Source organism: Camellia sinensis, chromosome 2 (assembly GCF_055761805.1).
Source record: "Camellia sinensis isolate YWXY chromosome 2, ASM5576180v1, whole genome shotgun sequence".
NCBI classification, from domain to species: domain Eukaryota; kingdom Viridiplantae; phylum Streptophyta; class Magnoliopsida; order Ericales; family Theaceae; genus Camellia; species Camellia sinensis.
The window spans coordinates 143,531,109-143,550,241 of record NC_138962.1 but is presented as its reverse complement, the minus strand read 5'-3'; the positions used below and the strand labels follow the sequence as shown (position 1 = coordinate 143,550,241).

At 37.7% G+C, this 19,133-nt stretch overlaps 1 protein-coding gene across 1 annotated transcript; it reads left to right on the top strand.

Moving 5' to 3' along the window:
- Positions 1 to 1,309: 1,309 nt before the first annotated feature.
- On the top strand, positions 1,310 to 18,397 carry LOC114279215 (putative disease resistance RPP13-like protein 1). The gene is given in 5 exon segments (XM_082913081.1): positions 1,310 to 2,819; positions 2,822 to 3,402; positions 6,001 to 8,810; positions 16,319 to 16,461; positions 17,537 to 18,397. Coding segments are annotated over 3 exon segments (4,239 nt in total). The 5' UTR covers positions 1,310 to 1,892; the 3' UTR covers positions 8,732 to 8,810; positions 16,319 to 16,461; positions 17,537 to 18,397.
- The last annotated feature ends 736 nt before the right edge of the window (positions 18,398 to 19,133 follow it).

Here is a 19,133-nt window from a genome sequence, read left to right as displayed (position 1 = left end):
CAGGCCAATTATTTGAAGTGCCTTCCAATCAAGATCTTGGTTAAAGTGGCTGCTGTGTCTCTCATTTCTCAAAGCCAACTTTATTTGACTGACAGCTTTGTAGCCTTGTTTTTAAAGAGGGTAAAACTTCAGTCCCAAAATCAATTATATGTCCCAAGATCCAAATTTGGCATACCCTTTCGTTTTTATTTTTATCTTTTGGCTTACCATTTGAAAATTGCAATGTTCTGACTTCTATTTCATTGCCAACGAGAGTTAGGAATAAGAAATTTTAGGATGTAATGACTGATGAGTTGTAAAATTTCAGATGATTTTGGAAAGGCAATCTGTACTCAGTACTAGTGTGAACACACATTGTATTGTAATTAGTTATTTCAGACCTCCTATACTAACTAATTCCAACCAAAAAACAAAAAGTGAAACCGCGTGCATAATTAAAAATGGACATATTAATTTTCTTATTTTTATAATTTTTATATATACTATGTTTTGGATCTTCAATTTGTGAAGGAAAAGAAAAATGAAAGAGGAAATGTAAGTATTTATACATATTCAATTTTAGGGGTAACTAAACAAAATATGTTTTTATTTTTTATTTTTACATCACCTATGGTATATTTTTGGCAATAAGATCAAATAATTCGGAAATTAGTGTATGAGGGGCTAATTTGAGCCCATTAAATTATTTAGGCCCAATAGCCCAAGATTAGTGGACCCGAATTTATCGCAAGTCCAAGATTGGTGGGCCCGGATTTATCGCCATCAAACGGGCCGAATCGTTCTAAGCTTCGAAAGGGTTCGGATCCACGAACTTAGAGACTTACTCAGACTCGGACTCGAAAGGGTTCGGATCCATGAATCTAGAGATCCAAAGCACTTGGCTTCGAACGGATTCAGATGCAATCTAGAAGCTGCTCCATTAATGAGTCCCAGAACACTTGCGGACTCGGAGCTTTCCGGGATCTACGGACCAGAACCATGGGCGTAATGGAGTCCGAACAAAGGACCCGATCCCGAGGACGGTGAGTGGAGATAAATTCACTCTTCGGTTAAACTAGCCTATACCCGAGTCGAGGTGGCACGATCTAGGGGGTCCCGGAGACTCGGCAATATTTGCGACATGACGTCCTCTGGGACTACCCTTGACCCTTTGGGATGATTGGGGATCATTAGTTAGGTGTGGCTAAGAAGAAGGGTTCGCCGAGAGGTTGATCTCCTCTTCGGGGTTTTCCTCATCCTCGGAGAGGTCACCTCCTCAGACAAGGTGGTTAGAGAGAATATTTCCCATGTGCTTTGCACATGGGCTCCATCCAACATCATGAGGTGCCTATAAATAGCACCCACCCATAACTTTACAGGGGGATGGATTTTGGAGATTTTTAACTCTTGGGAAAGAACTAATTTCCCTTCTCCATTATCAACCATGAGAGTGAAAGTGGGAGATCCATGGGAGAGCCTTGTCATTATTCTCTTTCTAGCTACTTTGCCTTCTTCTTTACCCAATCTCTAATCTCCATCATCTGATTTACTCTTGTGTTCCTAAGTTGAGACTATTGAAGAATCTAAGCCTTTCATAATCTTCTAGAGAATTCGAAGTTGTTCTTCAAGGATCTTCGAAGATCTTCGAGTTTTCCAACAACTTTTGTGAACCCTCTCATACAATTGGTATCTAAATTTGTTTAAACTGAAGATGGGTCAAGGACAAATATCAAAAGGCAGATCATGAACACTGTAAAAGGGATGAGATAGTCATTTGACAAGCAAGAATGGAAAGTGCATGGAATGGAAGGCATCGACCATAAAGCTTCATCAACAATTGACTTTCCTCCTTTCATAGCTGAGCAGCTGTTTGATAATTGTTTCTTTCATTTTGCTGTTTGAGGGAACCAAAAATGGTGTGGTGGGAGGCAGTTCTATCACCAGCCCTTCAGGTGCTGTTTGACAAGTTAGCTTCTGGGGACATCTTGAACCTCCTAAAGGGATGGAATATTGATGAGCTACTTCTTGACAAGTTCAAGATTGCTTATGTTACCAACACTGCTGTGGTTGATGATGCAGAGGAGAAGCAATACAACAACCTAGCTGTTGAAACATGGCTGGGCATGCTCAAACATGCTGTTTATGAAACTGAGGACACTTTGGATGACTTGGCCACTGTAGCTCTTCGATTCAAATTAGAGTCCAATTCTCCAACCATCGCAGATCAGGTATGCAATTTGAAGTTTCCATCTTTCAATCCTTTCAGTGAACGCATGGTGTCCAAGATAGAGAAGCATATTGAAAAACTTGACTTCATTGCAAAACAAAAAGATGTTCTTGGTTTGAAAAGTGACCATGATGGAACGTTTGGAATCATGACAAGAGTACCAACTACTCCATTGTTGATTGAGTCTCATGTTTATGGTAGGGATGATGATAAAGAGGCGATAATTAAATTGTTGGTGGCTGATGATGAAACAACTAGTAACAATGAGTTTTGTGTGATTCTTATAGTGGGAATGGGCGGTCTTGGCAAGACCACTCTTGCTCAGATTGTCTACAATGACAAGAGAATGGATGATTATTTTGATGTAAAAGCATGGGCTTGCGTATCAGATGACTTCAATCTCATAAGCATAAAAAAGGCGCTTCTTGAGTCAGCAACCAATAAAGCATGTGATACCATGAATTTGGAACTACTTCAGAGTAGTTTAAGAAAGAAATTGAGCAAAAAGAAATTTCTAATTGTATTGGATGACATATGGAATGAAAGCTATGACAACTGGAATGATCTTATGATTCCTTTGATGGTTGGAGATTGTGGTAGTAAATTGTTGTAACAACACGCAACAAAGAGGTTTTATCTGTCATGATGAACACACTCCCCATTTATCAGCTGACGGAGATGTCAGAGGATGCCTATTGGTCATTATTTCTGCGCCATGCATTTGGAAACAGAGATTCAAATGCGTATCTGAACCTGCATGCAATTGGCAGAAAAATAGTCAACAAGTGTAAAGGCTTGCCTTTGGCTGCAAAGACTATAGGTGGCCTATTGGGTTCTAAACTAGACACTGATTATTGGTATGAAATTCTGAATAGCAAGGTATGGGACTTGCCTTCTAAGAAAAATGCAATCCTTCCAGCTCTAAGATTGAGCTATCATCATCTCCCTACCAATTTGAAGAGGTGCTTTGCATGCTGTTCAATCTTTCCACAAGATTATGAATTTGATAGAAAGAGTTTAGTCTTGTTGTGGATGGCTGAAGGTTTTTTATAGCAAACAGACAATTTTAAGAGCATGGAAGAAGTGGGTAGTGAGTATTTTGATGTTTTACTGTAAAGGTCATTCTTCCAAGTATCCACTCAAAATAAATCTAAATATGTGATGCATGATCTAATTAATGATTTAGCTCAATTTGTGTCATGACCCGAACCCACCCCTATGGGTTAAGGACATAACCGGCCAGTAATCTTGAGATTACCTACGGCCTCAGACCAAAACAGACATAACTCGTCAGAGTAAAGGGGCCAAACGGAAGCAATAAATAAAAACTTTGTCCATAGAGCCGTGCTTATATGCACATCAAACAAACCATACACGTATATGTTAATAACCCACAACAAAATACAGTACCATAAAATCCTTTACAGACAGGATCATCCAAACTGAGTCAGCCCATATCAAAACTATATACAGATATACATAAAGCCCTTGCCAACAAGACAAACTATGAATGCAAACAAAATGGCAAAGATGGGTCTCGTGCGTGAGACGCAAGGCTGACTCTCCAAAACTCATGATGTTCCTGGCAGACTTCACTGGGGCTGGGTTTGGACTTCTCTTGGCTCACCTACAAACACATGAATGAGCGTGAGCAATAGCTCAGTGAATAATATCAAATACAAAAATTACATAACAATGTAGAACAACATGTTCCAAACGGCCTTTGGCCCAATTCATATTTCTACTTAACATATATATATACTTATACAAAATTTAGATTAAGTGACTGTAGTTCCAACATACTGGCCTTTGGCCCATTCAGGTTTCCATTCTTGTCAAAACGGCCTTCGGCCCATTCACTTATGTCAAAACGGCCTTCGGCCCATCCACTTATGTCAAAACGGCCTTCGGCCCATTCACTTATGTCAAAACGGCCTTCGGCCCATCCACTTATGTCAAAACGGCCTTCGGCCCATTCACTTATGTCAAAACGGCCTTCGGCCCATCCATTTATGTCAAAACGGCCTTCGGCCCACTCATTCATGTCAGAACGACCTTCGGTCCAATCATATAGGTCAAAACGACCTTCGGTCCGTTCATTTATATCAAAACGACCCTAGGTCCATTCATTTACATCAAAACGACCTTCGGTCCATTCATTCCAATCAAAACGACCTTTGGTCCATTCATTCATTCCTGTCAGACTTTTGTCCACAATCCCAATTAACAACTCATAAAGTTTATAAGGGAATAAACAATTGGACATTGACAAGCTTTTAAATATTGATATTACTCACAGTGATCGGCTTGTGGATTTGCCCTGGAGCTTGACCCTACACATTTCATGAATAAAAAAGGGTCACTAACAGTTCAATCCGTTCTTTAATTCACATATTCCTCTTTAGGCTTTATTCGTATCTCATTAACTCATTTACAATGCTTAACATATGCCTAAGAGTGCTTACAAGTGAAAGAGAACGGAAAACGAAACACAGAACGCATGAACAAAATTTCAGAAAACAGGGTCCCCGCTCGAGTGTCAACTCACCCGCTTGAGCGGACCCTTAAGGCCTGCAAAAGTACTGGTTGCATGAAAAATACGCTCGAGCATTAAATAGGGCGCTCGAGCGGAAGACCTGTCAAAATAGCTCCCACGCTCGAGCGTTAATTAGCCCGCTCGAGCGGACATCAAGTCTGCAAAAAGTACTGGGAGCCCGCATTTCCCGCTCGAGCGGCATGTTCCCCGCTCGAGCGGACCTCAAAATTCTGGAAAACCCAGAATTGTGTTCTTGAGCTTCACTTCGAATATCAACCAACAATTTATGCATGTTATGGCTCAAATTACTCATAGACATGTACTAACACGGTATAAGCATAATTTACAACATATTGAAGCTCAATTTCATAATTTATTTGCATGCATGCCCCAAAATATCACAACCTTAACACCAACATGCTCAAATTCAAACATTCAAGACTTATACTCCCATGATTTGTACATGCATGCCCTCTTGACTTCTCATTCACTTCAAATAACGTAATTAGTGCTCATTCCCATAAAATTTAACAAAGACATGCTTGCATGTGGGATTACACTACCAATCTCTCATAATTTCACAAATTACATGCTAGATTTGTGATTCCATGGGAGTTCATTACATGCATGCACATATCAAGCCTCAATTTCAACAAAATGATTTCAAATCATGCTCTTGATCACAAACAACGCTTGAACACACAAGATTACACATTACTCTCATGAATTCAAGAATCAATGCTTACCTAGAGGCTCAATCTTCACAATTTAAGGTAAATTCTTGAGCTAGCCTCCAAGATCACTAAGCTTTAGGACCAAAATCTCAATTTCCTTCACCCTCTCTCTCTTAGCCGACCCTCTCTCAGGTCTAAGAGTTTTTCATCAGCCAAATGAAGTGTTAAAGGAGAGAAATGAGGGTGTAGTTGACCCTTAACAAGCACCCACTCAACATCATTTTATTTATAAAACAATTGGGCATTTAATTTATCAATTTAATCAGTTTAAATTGACCAGGATCAATTTTCAATTAAATTTCACCGTAGGCTCTAAAAATTATGCCAATCACAGTGGCGTAATCAATTTCGGGCTCTGTGGCCGATAAGGCCCTCAATTTAATTCCCGAAGCGGATTATTCAAACAGATATTCCTACGATGAACAGATAAAACTTCAAAATCATAAATATTCGCACAATGGCACACAAAGTCATATCAAAACATATAATCACATTGGCATTTGGGACCAATTAGCATAATACAGAACAGGGGTGTCACAATTTGTGTCAAGGAATATATGCATAAGGTTCGAGGATAAGTTGGAGAAAAATAAGCAATGTGAGATCTCTGAAAAGGCGCGCCACTTCTCTTACATTCGCAGTAAATATGATGTTGTAAAAAAATTTGAGTTGTTATATGAAGTGAAGTGGTTACGCACCTTCTTACCTTTTGCAAAACCATCTGGAGCTGAATTTTGCTACTTGAGTAAGAAAGTGCTGCATGAACTGTTGCCAAAATTAAGACGTTTACGAGTGTTATCTCTGAGTGGTTATTACATTACAGAACTTCCTGACTCAATTGGCAAGTTCAAGCACATTCGGTATCTTGATCTCTCTTGGACTGAAATCAACAGCCTTCCTCAATCTTTGAATACTCTATACAATTTGCAAACACTGATATTATGTGAATGTAAGCTTCTTATTCAGTTGCCTACAGACATTGGAAAACTAATTAATCTACGCCATCTTGATATCAGTGGAAGTGGAATAACAGAAATGCCATTAGGAATAAATAATTTGGTGAGCCTCCAGCCGATGCCTGAGTTTGTGGTGGGTGCTACTGGATCAGGGATAAGGGAGTTGAGGAATCTGGCACATATTCAAAGTAGGCTTTGCATATCAAGGTTGGAGAATGTGGCAAATGCTTGGGATGCAAGAAGAGCCAATTTAAAAGATAAGCAGGGTCTTAATGAATTTACGGTGGAGTGGAGCAACAATTTTGATGAATCGCGAAATGATGGAGTTGAATTTGACATTCTTGAGATGCTACAAACCCATCAGAAGCTCAAGGAACTTCTTGTCAAATTCTATGGTGGACTAAGATTTCCAAGTTGGATAGGGGATCCTTTGTTCTCTGTGCTGGTGTCTCTAAATTTAAGTGATTGCCAAAGATGTGTGTCCCTACCACCACTAGGTCAATTACCCTCTCTGAAAAAGCTCTACATCAAGGGAATGACTGGAATAAAGACTCTGGGTGTTGAGTTCTACGGGCAAGGTATTTCTTCTGGCATACCTTTTCCATCCCTGCAGTTTCTAAGCTTTGAGAATATGCCAGAATGGGAGGATTGGTCTTGTGTTGGAGGCAATGCAGATTTTGAAGGGTTCCCCATTCTCTCTGAGTTTTATATAGAGACATGTCCCAAGCTATTAAAGAAATTACCTGAATGTCTTCCTTGTCTGAAAAAACTAGTGATACATGAAAGCCAGCAGTTGACTTCTTCACTCCCAAGGCTTCCATTGCTTCATGAATTAGATTTGAAGGGATGTGATCAGGCATTGCTGAGTGGTTTACTTGACTTTAGCCTACTTGCTTCCTTAAACATTCATAATATTCCAAATCTCATATGTCTACCTGAAGGGCTGACACGGTGCTTAACAGAACTGGAGTTGTTAGTGATTGCAAATTGTTCTGAGCTCATGTATTTGATAGGGAGTGAGGTTGGGTTGCAACACTTAACTTCTCTTCGGCATCTTGTAGTTCAAAACTGTCCACTGCTGGTTTTCCTGTCAAAGGAAGAGCACCAGCAGCTGCCAGGTAAGCTAGAATATTTGGAACTAGATTCTTGCCTTGGCTTGGAGAAGCTCCCTTCTGCTTTGCATAACCTTATATCTCTTCGAGAACTGACAATCAAGGACTGCCCAAGAGTTGCATCATTTCCTGAGACCGCTTTGCTATTGAGATTGAGAGGTCTTGCAATCCGAGGATGTGGTTTGGAATCATTACCTGAATCAATGATTCATAGCAGCAATGCATCTCTTGAGTACTTGAACATCAGTGGGTGCTACCTTCTTACTTCATTTCCAAGAGGGGGTGAGCTTCTTCCCACCACGTTCAAGCAGCTGACTGTTGACCATTGTCCCAATTTAGAGTCCCTTCCCGCAGGGACGATGCATAGAAGTAACATGTCTCTTGAAGTAGAGGTTTTTGACTGTTCTTCAATCATGTCCTTTCCAAGAGGCCAGTTACCTACAACATTGAAGATACTGACTATTTGGAATTGCTCCAATCTAGAGTCACTAGCAGATTTGATGATGCAAACAATTTCTCTCGAATCATTTCGGGGTGGGGACTGCATGAATCTTAAATCCTTACCCAACAACCTTCACAAGTTCAGATCTCTTGGTTATTTGGAAATTGATGGGTGCCCTGGTCTTGCTTCATTTCCTCAAGGAGGCCTTCCCACCAGCAGCCTCAAAACGGTTAATATCATCAATTGCGAGAATCTCAAGTCCCTACCGGAGCAGATGCAAAGCCTTACTTCTCTTCAAGAACTGCAATTATCTAATTGTCCCGGCATACTGTCCTTTCCAGATGGTGGTTTACCCACGAACCTTGTATCACTAGATATCAAGGATTGCAAGAATATGAGGTCCCTGTCAGAGTGGGGTTTGCATAGGTTCACCTGTCTCAGAAAATTCTCCGTTTATGGTGGATGTCCGGATCTTGCCTCTTTTCAAGAGTGGCTACTTCCTAGTACATTGACCACTCTTCATGTTGGAAGGCTCTCAAATCTAGATTCCCTATCCACTTGGTTGTGGAATCTCACATCTCTTGAAGAACTGAAGATCAAGGAGTGTCATAAGCTGCTTTCTTTGCCAGAGGAGGGGCTGCCCCCTATGCTCTCTTGTCTTGAGATCAGTGACTGTCCTTTGCTTCAACAACACTGCGAACAGAATTGGGCTAAGATTGACCATATTCCCTGTCTAGTGACGTAGATGATGAGCTGAAGAGTTGAAGACTTTCTTTACTCTGAGAAAAGAGCGAAATTTTTTTTCCAAATAATATTTTAACCAGGTAAGATTCTCCCTTCCAAATTCAACCTCTAATGTACATAAAAATAAAAAAAAAAAGTAAAAAAAAAAGTTTTAATGAGTATCACTTTTATCACTGTAATCCTTTTCTTCATCCAACTCATTCACTCACCCATCTGAATTGTTGGTTGGGCTTGTTGGAAATGGTTAATTTTTTCCTAAGTTAGGTTTATTTTTAGGTGGGCCCCGAGTGTCGATTAACTCGGGTTAAAGTGGTAACGCGTTCTATGCCGCGTTGTGATTCACGTGGTATATTTGGTTGCTCAAAACCATTACCGAGTGAATGGGAAATTGAAGCCAAAGTGTGCTCCATGAAAATGGAGTTTTGGTAACAAGGAAAATAAAATTATTTTGTTGTTATAATTATTTTCTGGTTTTAGTAACTAGAAAATTAATTTGTGTTTTAATATTTTCTGATTTTTGTAATCAGAGATTATGGCTACTGCAACTGAAACTGCATCTGGCAGTGATACTCCTATTGTTACACCTACATCGGTCCCTATCCAGAACCATGTTCATGTACCAATCAATCATGGAGAAAAACCGGAAAAATTTAATGGTACCGAGTTTAAGAGATGGCAGCAGAAGATGCTGTTCTATCTTACAACTCTTAATTTGGCCCGGTTTCTCCATGAAGAGGCTCCAGCACTTAAAGAGGGTGAAAGTGATCGGCAAGTTGTTGCCGCTGTAGATGCTTGGAAACATTCAGATTTCCTGTGCAGAAACTACATCCTAAATGGCCTTGACAATATGCTGTATAATGTATACAGTCCTCTGAAAACAGCAAAAGAATTGTGGGATTCTTTGGAGAAGAAATACAAGACAGAAGATGCCGGCACGAAGAAATTTGTCGTCGGTAAATTTCTGGACTTTGTTATGGTAGACTCCCAAACGGTAATATCTCAAGTTCAAAGTTTTCAAATAATTTTGCATGATATTCATTCAGAAGGTATGTCTCTTAGCGAGTCATTCCAAGTCGCAGCTTTAGTGGAAAAGTTACCACCGGCTTGGAAAGATTTCAAAAATTATTTAAAACATAAACGCAAAGAGATGACTATGGATGAATTGATTGTAAGGTTAAGAATTGAAGAAGATAACCGAAAGGCTGAAAAGAGGAATGGGAAAAATCCCATTGAGTCCAAGGCAAATGTGGTTGAACAAGTTCATAAACCACATAACAAAAAGAGAAAGTTTACTGGAGATGGTCCTAAACAAGGCGATAGTAGTAAGAAGTTCAAAGGAAAATGCTATAACTGTGGCAAAACTGGACATCGAGCTTCTGACTGCCGCCGCCCTAAAAAGAATCATGGAAGTACAAGTAAGAAGACCACCAATCAGGCCAATGTAACAGAATTGGATTACATCTCTGACGGAGTGAATGACATCAACCTCTCTGCTGTGGTGTCTGAGGCTAACTTGGTTGGAAATCCCAAAGAGTGGTGGGTTGACACTGGAGCAACTCGTCACATATGTGCGGACAAGAAGATGTTCACTACCTACAATGAGGCTGCAAATGGTGAACAACTTTTCATGGGAAATTCTTCTACTTCTGCTGTGGCTGGACAAGGGAAAGTAATCTTGAAGATGACATCAGGGAAAGAACTGACCCTCAACAACGTACTACATGTACCTGACATCCGGAAGAATTTAGTTTCTGGGTCTTTGTTAAGTAAAAATGGTTTTAGGCTTGTATTTGAGTCTGATAAGTTTGTATTAACAAAGAGTGGTATGTATGTTGGTAAGGGATACATGAGTGATGGTCTCTTTAAGTTAAATGTAATGACAGTTGTACCGAAAGTTGCTATGAATAAGAATAACACATCTTTTGTTTATATTCTTGAGTCAAATTTATGGCATGGTAGATTAGGACATGTGAATTTTGATGCTTTGCGTAGATTAATTGGTTTAGATTATATACCAAAGTTTGAAATTAATCCTAATCATAAATGTGAAATTTGTGTAGAAGCGAAACTAACTAAGGCTCCATTTAAATCGGTTGAAAGAAAAACCGAACCTCTAGAATTAATTCACACTGATGTATGTGATTTAAAGTTTATTCAAACTAGAGGTGGCAAAAAGTATTTTATAACATTTATCGATGATTGCACAAGATATTGTTATGTTTATTTACTTAGAAGTAAAGATGAAGCCTTAGAAATGTTTAAACTCTACAAAACAGAAGTTGAAAATCAACTTGGTAAAACCATTAAAATGGTTAGAAGTGATAGGGGTGGTGAATATGATGCACCATTAAATGAATTTTGTGCACAACATGGCATTATTCACCAAACTACAGCCCCTTATTCTCCACAGCAAAATGGAATTGCTGAAAGGAAGAATAGAACTCTAAAAGAAATGATGAATGCCATGTTACTAAGTTCAGGCTTACCACAGAACTTGTGGGGGGAAGCAATATTGTCTGCTAATTATGTTCTTAATAGAATACCCCACAAGAAAACCAAAAGCATTCCTTATGAATTGTGGAAAGGTCGACCACCTTCCTACAAATACTTAAAAGTGTGGGGGTGTTTGGCAAAAGTTGAAGTACCTGTTCCTAAAAAGACTAAGATTGGACCAAAAACAATAGACTGTGTGTTTATTGGTTATGCTCAGAATAGTAGTGCATATCGGTTTCTGACTTATAAATCAGATATACCTGATATAAATGTGAACACTATTATAGAGTCAAGGAATGCTGTGTTTTTTGAACATGTCTTTCCTTACAAGAAAGGACAGGAATTAAGTTCACAGAAAAGAACTTATGATTGTACACAAAGTCAAGAGACTAATGACAATCAAACACAAGAGACTAGTAATAGTCTCGACCAACAGGATTTAACTAATGATGAACCAAGACGAAGTAAGAGAGCAAGAACATCAAAATCCTTTGGTCCAGATTTTCTGACATACTTGTTAGAAAATGAACCTCAAAGCTTTAAGGCAGCAATGACAGGTCCTGAAGCACCTTTGTGGAAAGAGGCTGTTAATAATGAAATTGAATCCATTATGCAGAATCATACTTGGGAATTGGTGGATCTTCCACCAGGTTCTAAACCTCTTGGATATAAATGGATATTCAAGAGAAAAATGAAAACAGATGGTTCAATTGACAAGTATAAAGCAAGACTTGTTGTTAAAGGTTACAGACAAAAGGAAGGTCTGGACTATTTTGACACATATTCCCCTGTGACAAGAATAACATCCATTCGCATGCTTATTGCTATAGCAGCGTTGTTTAATTTAGAAATACATCAAATGGATGTTAAGACAGCTTTCTTAAACGGTGATCTAAATGAAGAGATCTATATGGAACAACCCGAAGGGTTTGTAGTATCAGGGCAAGAAAAGAAAGTTTGTCGACTTGTAAAATCCCTTTATGGATTAAAACAAGCACCTAAGCAATGGCATGAAAAATTTGATCATGCAATGCTTACTAATGGGTTTAAGATAAACGAATGTGACAAATGCGTCTATGTTAAAAACACTGACCAAGGATATGTCATAGTTTGTCTTTATGTGGATGACATGCTTATCATTGGAAGCAGTCAAAACATGATCAAATCAACTAAGCAGATGCTTAACAAGAGATTTGATATGAAAGATATGGGGGTCGCAGATGTTATATTAGGAATGAAAATTACTAAAACATCTGACGGATATGCATTATCTCAATCTCATTATATTGAGAAAATTCTTGATAAATTTATCAAGGATGATTTGAATTTAGCTAGAACACCTGTAGACATCAGTCTTTATTTATCGAAAAATAAAGGTGATGCAGTGTCTCAGTTAAAATACTCCCAAATCATTGGAAGCCTAATGTACCTAATGAATTGTACTCGTCCTGATATAGCTTATGCTATAAGTAAATTGAGTAGGTACACTAGTAACCCTGGAGAAGACCATTGGAAAGCGATCATTCGAGTTCTTAGATATCTAAGATTTACTCATGATCAAGGTTTGAACTTTACTCGATATCCAGCAGTACTCGAAGGTTATTGTGATGCCAATTGGATATCAGATACTAAAGATTCAAAATCCACTAGTGGATATGTTTTTACTCTAGGAGGCGCTGCTGTTTCTTGGAAGTCCACGAAACAAACTTGCATCGCACGATCCACAATGGAATCCGAGTTTATTGCTTTAGACAAAGCAGGTGAAGAAGCAGAATGGCTTCGTCACTTCTTAGAAGACATTCCAATGTGGCCAAAACCTGTGCCAGCTATTTGCATTCATTGTGATAGTCAATCTGCAATAGGCAGGGCACAGAATCACATGTATAACGGTAAGTCACGACATATACGTCGTCGACATAATACCGTAAGGCAATTGTTGTCAAACGGAATAATCTCAATAGATTATATAAAATCTAAAGAGAATATTGCGGATCCGTTAACAAAAGGTTTGACAAAAGAGCTAGTGTATAGTTCATCAAAGGGGATGGGATTAAAGCCTATTACATAAGAGTCGTCATAATGGTAACCCTACTTATATGACTGGAGATCCCAAGAACTAAGTTCAAAGGGACAACTAAGTTATGTATGGCTCGCCAGAAATCACCAAGGGATTAAAATTCCTACCCATTCCTATGGTGAGAGTGATATCTGCAACATATGTTGTCTGCAGGGGTATAAGGATAAGCTTTGCTTTTAATGATTACTTATATCTTGATTAAGGCATAAAATCAAGACGAGTATAAAGAGATACTCACAATAAGAATCACCTATATGAGTGTTGAACTGGGGCCGGTTCTATGAGAATGAAGAGGCTAAATTCTCTAGAAACACTTATGAAAACCAGGTGCGTTCAAGGCCAAAATGAACACAACAGTGAGAACCACGATGTGTTAGAAGATATTTTGTGTGAAATCTATTGTCTTGGCTTACACAAACGGCTGAACAATTCAAGGCATCGCGTCCATTGGTTAGCCAGTAAGTCCGATAGGTTATCACTAGGGAAGGTTCAAAGCCGAAAACTACCTATCCTGATGCAAGATATTTTCGACTTATACTCTTTCGTTAAGTCTGCATATTGTTGCATTTCCGTTGTCATCAAATTCCATTCATGTGGGGGATTGTTGGAAATGGTTAATTTTTTCCTAAGTTAGGTTTATTTTTAGGTGGGCCCCGAGTGTCGATTAACTCGGGTTAAAGTGGTAACGCGTTCTATGCCGCGTTGTGATTCACGTGGTATATTTGGTTGCTCAAAACCATTACCGAGTGAATGGGAAATTGAAGCCAAAGTGTGCTCCATGAAAATGGAGTTTTGGTGGAAATTCCTTAAGGTTGTAAATTGGCTTGTCCCACATTGATTTGGTGGGAGGTTTTGAAAGGGTTTATAAGGCTTAGGGTGAGATACTTGGGGTGTGCCCCAAGGGGTACCCAAGTGTTTTAGAGGGAGAGGTTATGGGCAAAATGGGCTAGACCCATTGGACCCAAAAATCACCACACACGCGCGCGCGCGCCGCCGCCGCCGTCCGTCCGTCCGGTCGGGCTGGGCTTGGGCTTGGGCGCGGGTGCGTGGTGTGTGGTTGGGTTGGGCTTCTAATCTTTTTGGGCCAAAAACATTTGAATTTAATTTTATTTTTATTAAAATAAAATCCATAATTCAAATTAAATTGGTTTGGATTTTTTGTTCATCCAAACAGGGCCCTTCCCGGTTTCAAACAGAAATAACCTGTTTTGGAAATAGTGCACACCCAAACAGGGCCCTTCCCGGTTTCAAACAGAAATAAACTGTTTTGGAATTAATGCACACCCAAACAGGGCCCTTCCCGTTTTGCTATCTGTTTGAATTCAAATCCAACAGGTATCATACCTGTTCAATTCAAAACCAAGAGTTACATACCTGTTTAATTCAAAATGAAGAGCCACCTTCACATCTATAAATAGGACCACCCTCATTTGATGTTTGCATTCAAAAAATTTCGTATTTCACTTCTGTTTTCTATTCTTCATCTTGCTGCATTTTATTTTCAAAAGAAAGAGTGTAAACGCTAAGTGTGTTCGTAAGGCAAACAATTAGTAGTGCTGCTATTGTTTGTGGAAGATCATTTCATCCTGGGAGATAGACGTCCGAATTCTGAAAGCACCGTGGAGAGGACGAATCTGTCTTAAGGAGACAGTGTTAAACACTGGACTTGATCACAAAAATAATTCGAAGAAATTAAATCAAGTAAGTTATTTAATTACTTTCAGTGTTATTTTTTATTTGTTTATTATTTAGATTTTAATTTTGTTTTTGTAACAAAATAAAATCTGTTTTGTTTTTATTTATTTATTTTTTTTATTTCGAGTTTGATTTGTGTAATCAAACATATTCTCTCCTTTTCTCTATTTCTTTTATTCTTGTTGTTGTTTTGTACACAACAGAATTAAATCTTTTTAAATACAGTGAAGAATGTCCAACAGGGCTTTCCACTGTTAGTTCAGTTAAGAATTTTAGGGGAAGGTTCTTGTGTCAGTCATGCAAACTTCATTCATTGTGAGCTTTATTAATTCTGCCTTCATATTATATTTGTTAATGCATTCTTAAACTGTACTTCCAACATTCTTGGACTGTACTTCCAACAATAATCTTTAGAAATGTGTGCAACAGAAAAAGCTTGATATGCCTTATTTTTATTCTGTAGCACTATGAGCATATACCCAGAAGACATCGTAAGTCCTTTACTTTGTAGTATTATGGCCCATTAGACAACAATGCTAAATCTCACTTTCTGTCTTGAGTTATAACTATTATTATTTCTATATCAGGGAATTTTTTGGTTCCATTCACTTTAGGCACCATAACATAAAGAAATAACAAAATTAAAAGTATTGTCTTGTGTAAAAGATTTGTCGTGCATTGTAAAATTCTAGTCTTCTAATACAATACAGTACAAATATTGTATATGGAAAAGTTGCAAGGTGTTTGGCTTTTGTGATTGTCAGGTGAAAAAAAATTATTAATGAAAAGATATATTTTCAAGTTAACGTGCATCAGAAAATGAATTTAGTTGTGGTTTCATTATATTTGAAGGGTTTCTTAAGAGGTTGCATGTGCATTACTCATTAATAGACTAGTTCTCAATTAGCATTACTCTTATCTGAGGACTTCATTGTTGTTTTGACTATGTCCATGGGCTAGTCTCCTGCTTTCGGCAAGGAATGTTGCCATTGATATTGATATTTTCAATTAGATGCATTTTAAATTTGAACATCTGATACACATACAAATAGCATGTCTTTTCTTTTTTGTTCTGTTTTTGTTTCTATCTGTTTCATTGTCATTATGGTTCTCAAAATCCTGACAACCTGCTGCCCAGGTAATTTTGTTTTATTATTTTTTCTGGTTTGGGTCCTAACCATGGACCTTAGGCACAATCTTAATTTAAATTGGAAAATGCTATACAAACTAACAAATCTAACCCAGAGATGGGCAACTTGCTTGATTATATTTTTGCCATTTCAAGTTTACTCATTGCTGTGGGTGCTCATTGGATTGAACCAGAGACCTTCTCGGCTTGCACTATTGATGGAAATATCATAATCGGGGCTACTTATGAAGGGCATCCTGAATACATCCAGATTTTTGTGAAGGCACTTGGAGGCACCATAACTGGTTCTGATAAATGGATTCTATCTCTCTATGAGGTAAGTGATATTCTTCTTGTTTAAGAAGAAAATGGCTTTAGGATATTCTTTACCTATATTCAAGATATATAAATAGTAATAGTGAAGGCAATTATTTTGGGGTTCTGCTTTGTTGTTGTTATCTATGAAATGGTTTTTTTGATATAATCTTCACCCTGCCACTTGGTTATTTTATGATGAGCTTGAGCTCAGACAATTCATCAAGAATTAGGATTAAGCCTTTCAGGAATCAGGTGACTTAAATACTAGAATTGCCAACAAAGAGTCATATTTCTGTGAACTATGGAAAATGCATCCTTTGGGTCTATAACTTTGTGTACATAGAATTCTCTTTCTTAGCTTTTATGCGTCCCAAGCCCAGGTTTCATCTTCTAAGGTATTACGCAATGCAGTTAATAAGCACAGTACCCACACCACTGAAATTTCTACTGCATATAAAATACTTTGCAATGACAAATTCTCGGGATATTTCAAGTATTGAGATTGCCTTCTTATGAGCTTTGAGGGCATAATTAAATTCAATAGAGGAGCATCTCTACAGTGTCATTATGAGCATATAACCAACATTATTCTTCATGTGCCATGTGTTATCAGAAGCTGTCCAGAGTGGTCATTCGCAACCATTTGGTCATGTTAAGAAGATGAAAAAAAACCAGTTCGGGAGTGTGATTGGTGCTTATTCCTACTGTATAATTATTCGATTAAATAGTGCTGATTGCTTTGTTAACACTTCACACATATTAATCATCGAATCATAAATCATGATACACAAGTGGGAACACTGGTTGAGTGGTTAAAACTCAGCCCTCAACCTTGAGGTTGAAGGTTCAAACGTGAGGGCAGCCCTTTTGTGTAAATAATGCCAAAGGTTGATAACTACTTTGCACAAACTCTGTGATCTGTCATTTCTTCCTTCATTTCATAACCAAATGTTCTCTCACTTCGCTGCTCTGCTCTGCTATTCAATCAATCAGTTTATGCCTCAAATTCCTGTTCACTAGTACTATTAATTCATTTTTTTCTTTGGTTTTCCTTTATATCTATCTCAATTTCTATTTCTCCTTTTTCCTACCAGGCCAGAGAGTTGAATTGGGTTAGAGCAAAAAAGGGTGGTGTCCGATTGACATGAGGCTGTTGCTGAAGTTCTTTTGACCTGGTTTGGTTTTAAAAACCCTCTAATTTTCTTTCTTTAATAATTATTTTTGTCTTTTTTGTTGAAGTTTCAGTTTGAATTTCATAGTTGATTTAATTCGTTTATGTAATAACCCGACCCTCTCATATGCTTTAATCTCTCATTATTTGTGTGATTATATGCGTGTTTATATATTTGACATGAAATTCCATATTTTAATATGCAGATTATATAATTATGAAATTATATCTGGTGATTATGAGAAAATTTGTTCAAATTGTGACATTTGGATTAGAAATTGAAAGCTTTAGAGGCGCGATAAACCGAAATTGACTTTACATTTATGATCAATATGATTTTTAGGACAATATAAATTTTTGTAAAAATTTGATTCGCAACGAATTAAATTGAATTATTTAGACTCATGACTTAAATAAACCAAATTAGGCTCATAACTCAAGCCTTAGATACATATATGAACCTAAAGAAGAAACTTAGACTCACTTTTTATAAAACTATCTCCTGGGAGAGCTCTAGAGAAAGAAAATAAGAGAAAAAAAGAGAGAGAAGGAAGAGATCAACCAAGGGGTGGAGATTGAAGATCTTACAAGGGAGTTTTTGAGGAATAGAGTTGAAGGTATGTGTCAATTAACTAAATTCCCTAAATTTCTCTCCAATTGCTTAGCATCAAGCTTTTAAATGGAGTTTTTCCACTCACCCAAGCTAGGGTTTTGAAATAGTGACCATGGTTGGGGAAATATTCATGCAACCCATCAAGATTCATGGTAATTGTTTGATTTGAGAGTTGATCTTTGTGTTTTAAATTATGTTGAGTAGTTTGTGAGAAACTACCTTCTAAGCTTTAGTGTTTGCATATATGTTTGTGTATATGTTTGATAAATCATGGAAAGATGAAGAAATGGAATGAATGTGACCATTTGGGGTTGTAATTATGCAATTAAAAAGAGTTATGTTTTACTTGAGCATGAGAATCATGTCTATTATGTTTATATACTATGTTTTGGGGAATTATATTGCTTGATTTAGAGCTTTGAATTGTCTTTAGAAAGCTGAAATTGTTGAATTTTCGGACTGCTCAAACAGAGCCTAGAATCGTACGTGCGGGGCTCATAGCCGCACGTGTGGAAAATATGGGAGCCAGATTGAGCATTTTGAAATAAAAGCATGTCCGGAGCCGCACGTGCCGCCTTCCTGACGTGCGGTGGAGGACTTCTGCATGTGTGAGAACCCGAATATAAAAAAAGAAAAATTTAAGTAAATAATTAAATAGTAATAATAATAATATTACAATCTCAAATATTTTTATGGTGAATCCTAAAGTGCAAATTAAATATTTTGAAGGTTTTTTAATTAATTTTAAATCTAAAATAAATTTATGGTGGAAGTTTTTAATTTAGAGGCAAGATTTATAATAAATAAATAAATAAATAAATAATAGGGGACCAATTAGTTAGTATATTTTGAATTAGTAATACTTGTATTTTATTTAAATTAATGGGATAGAAAATAAAATAATTTA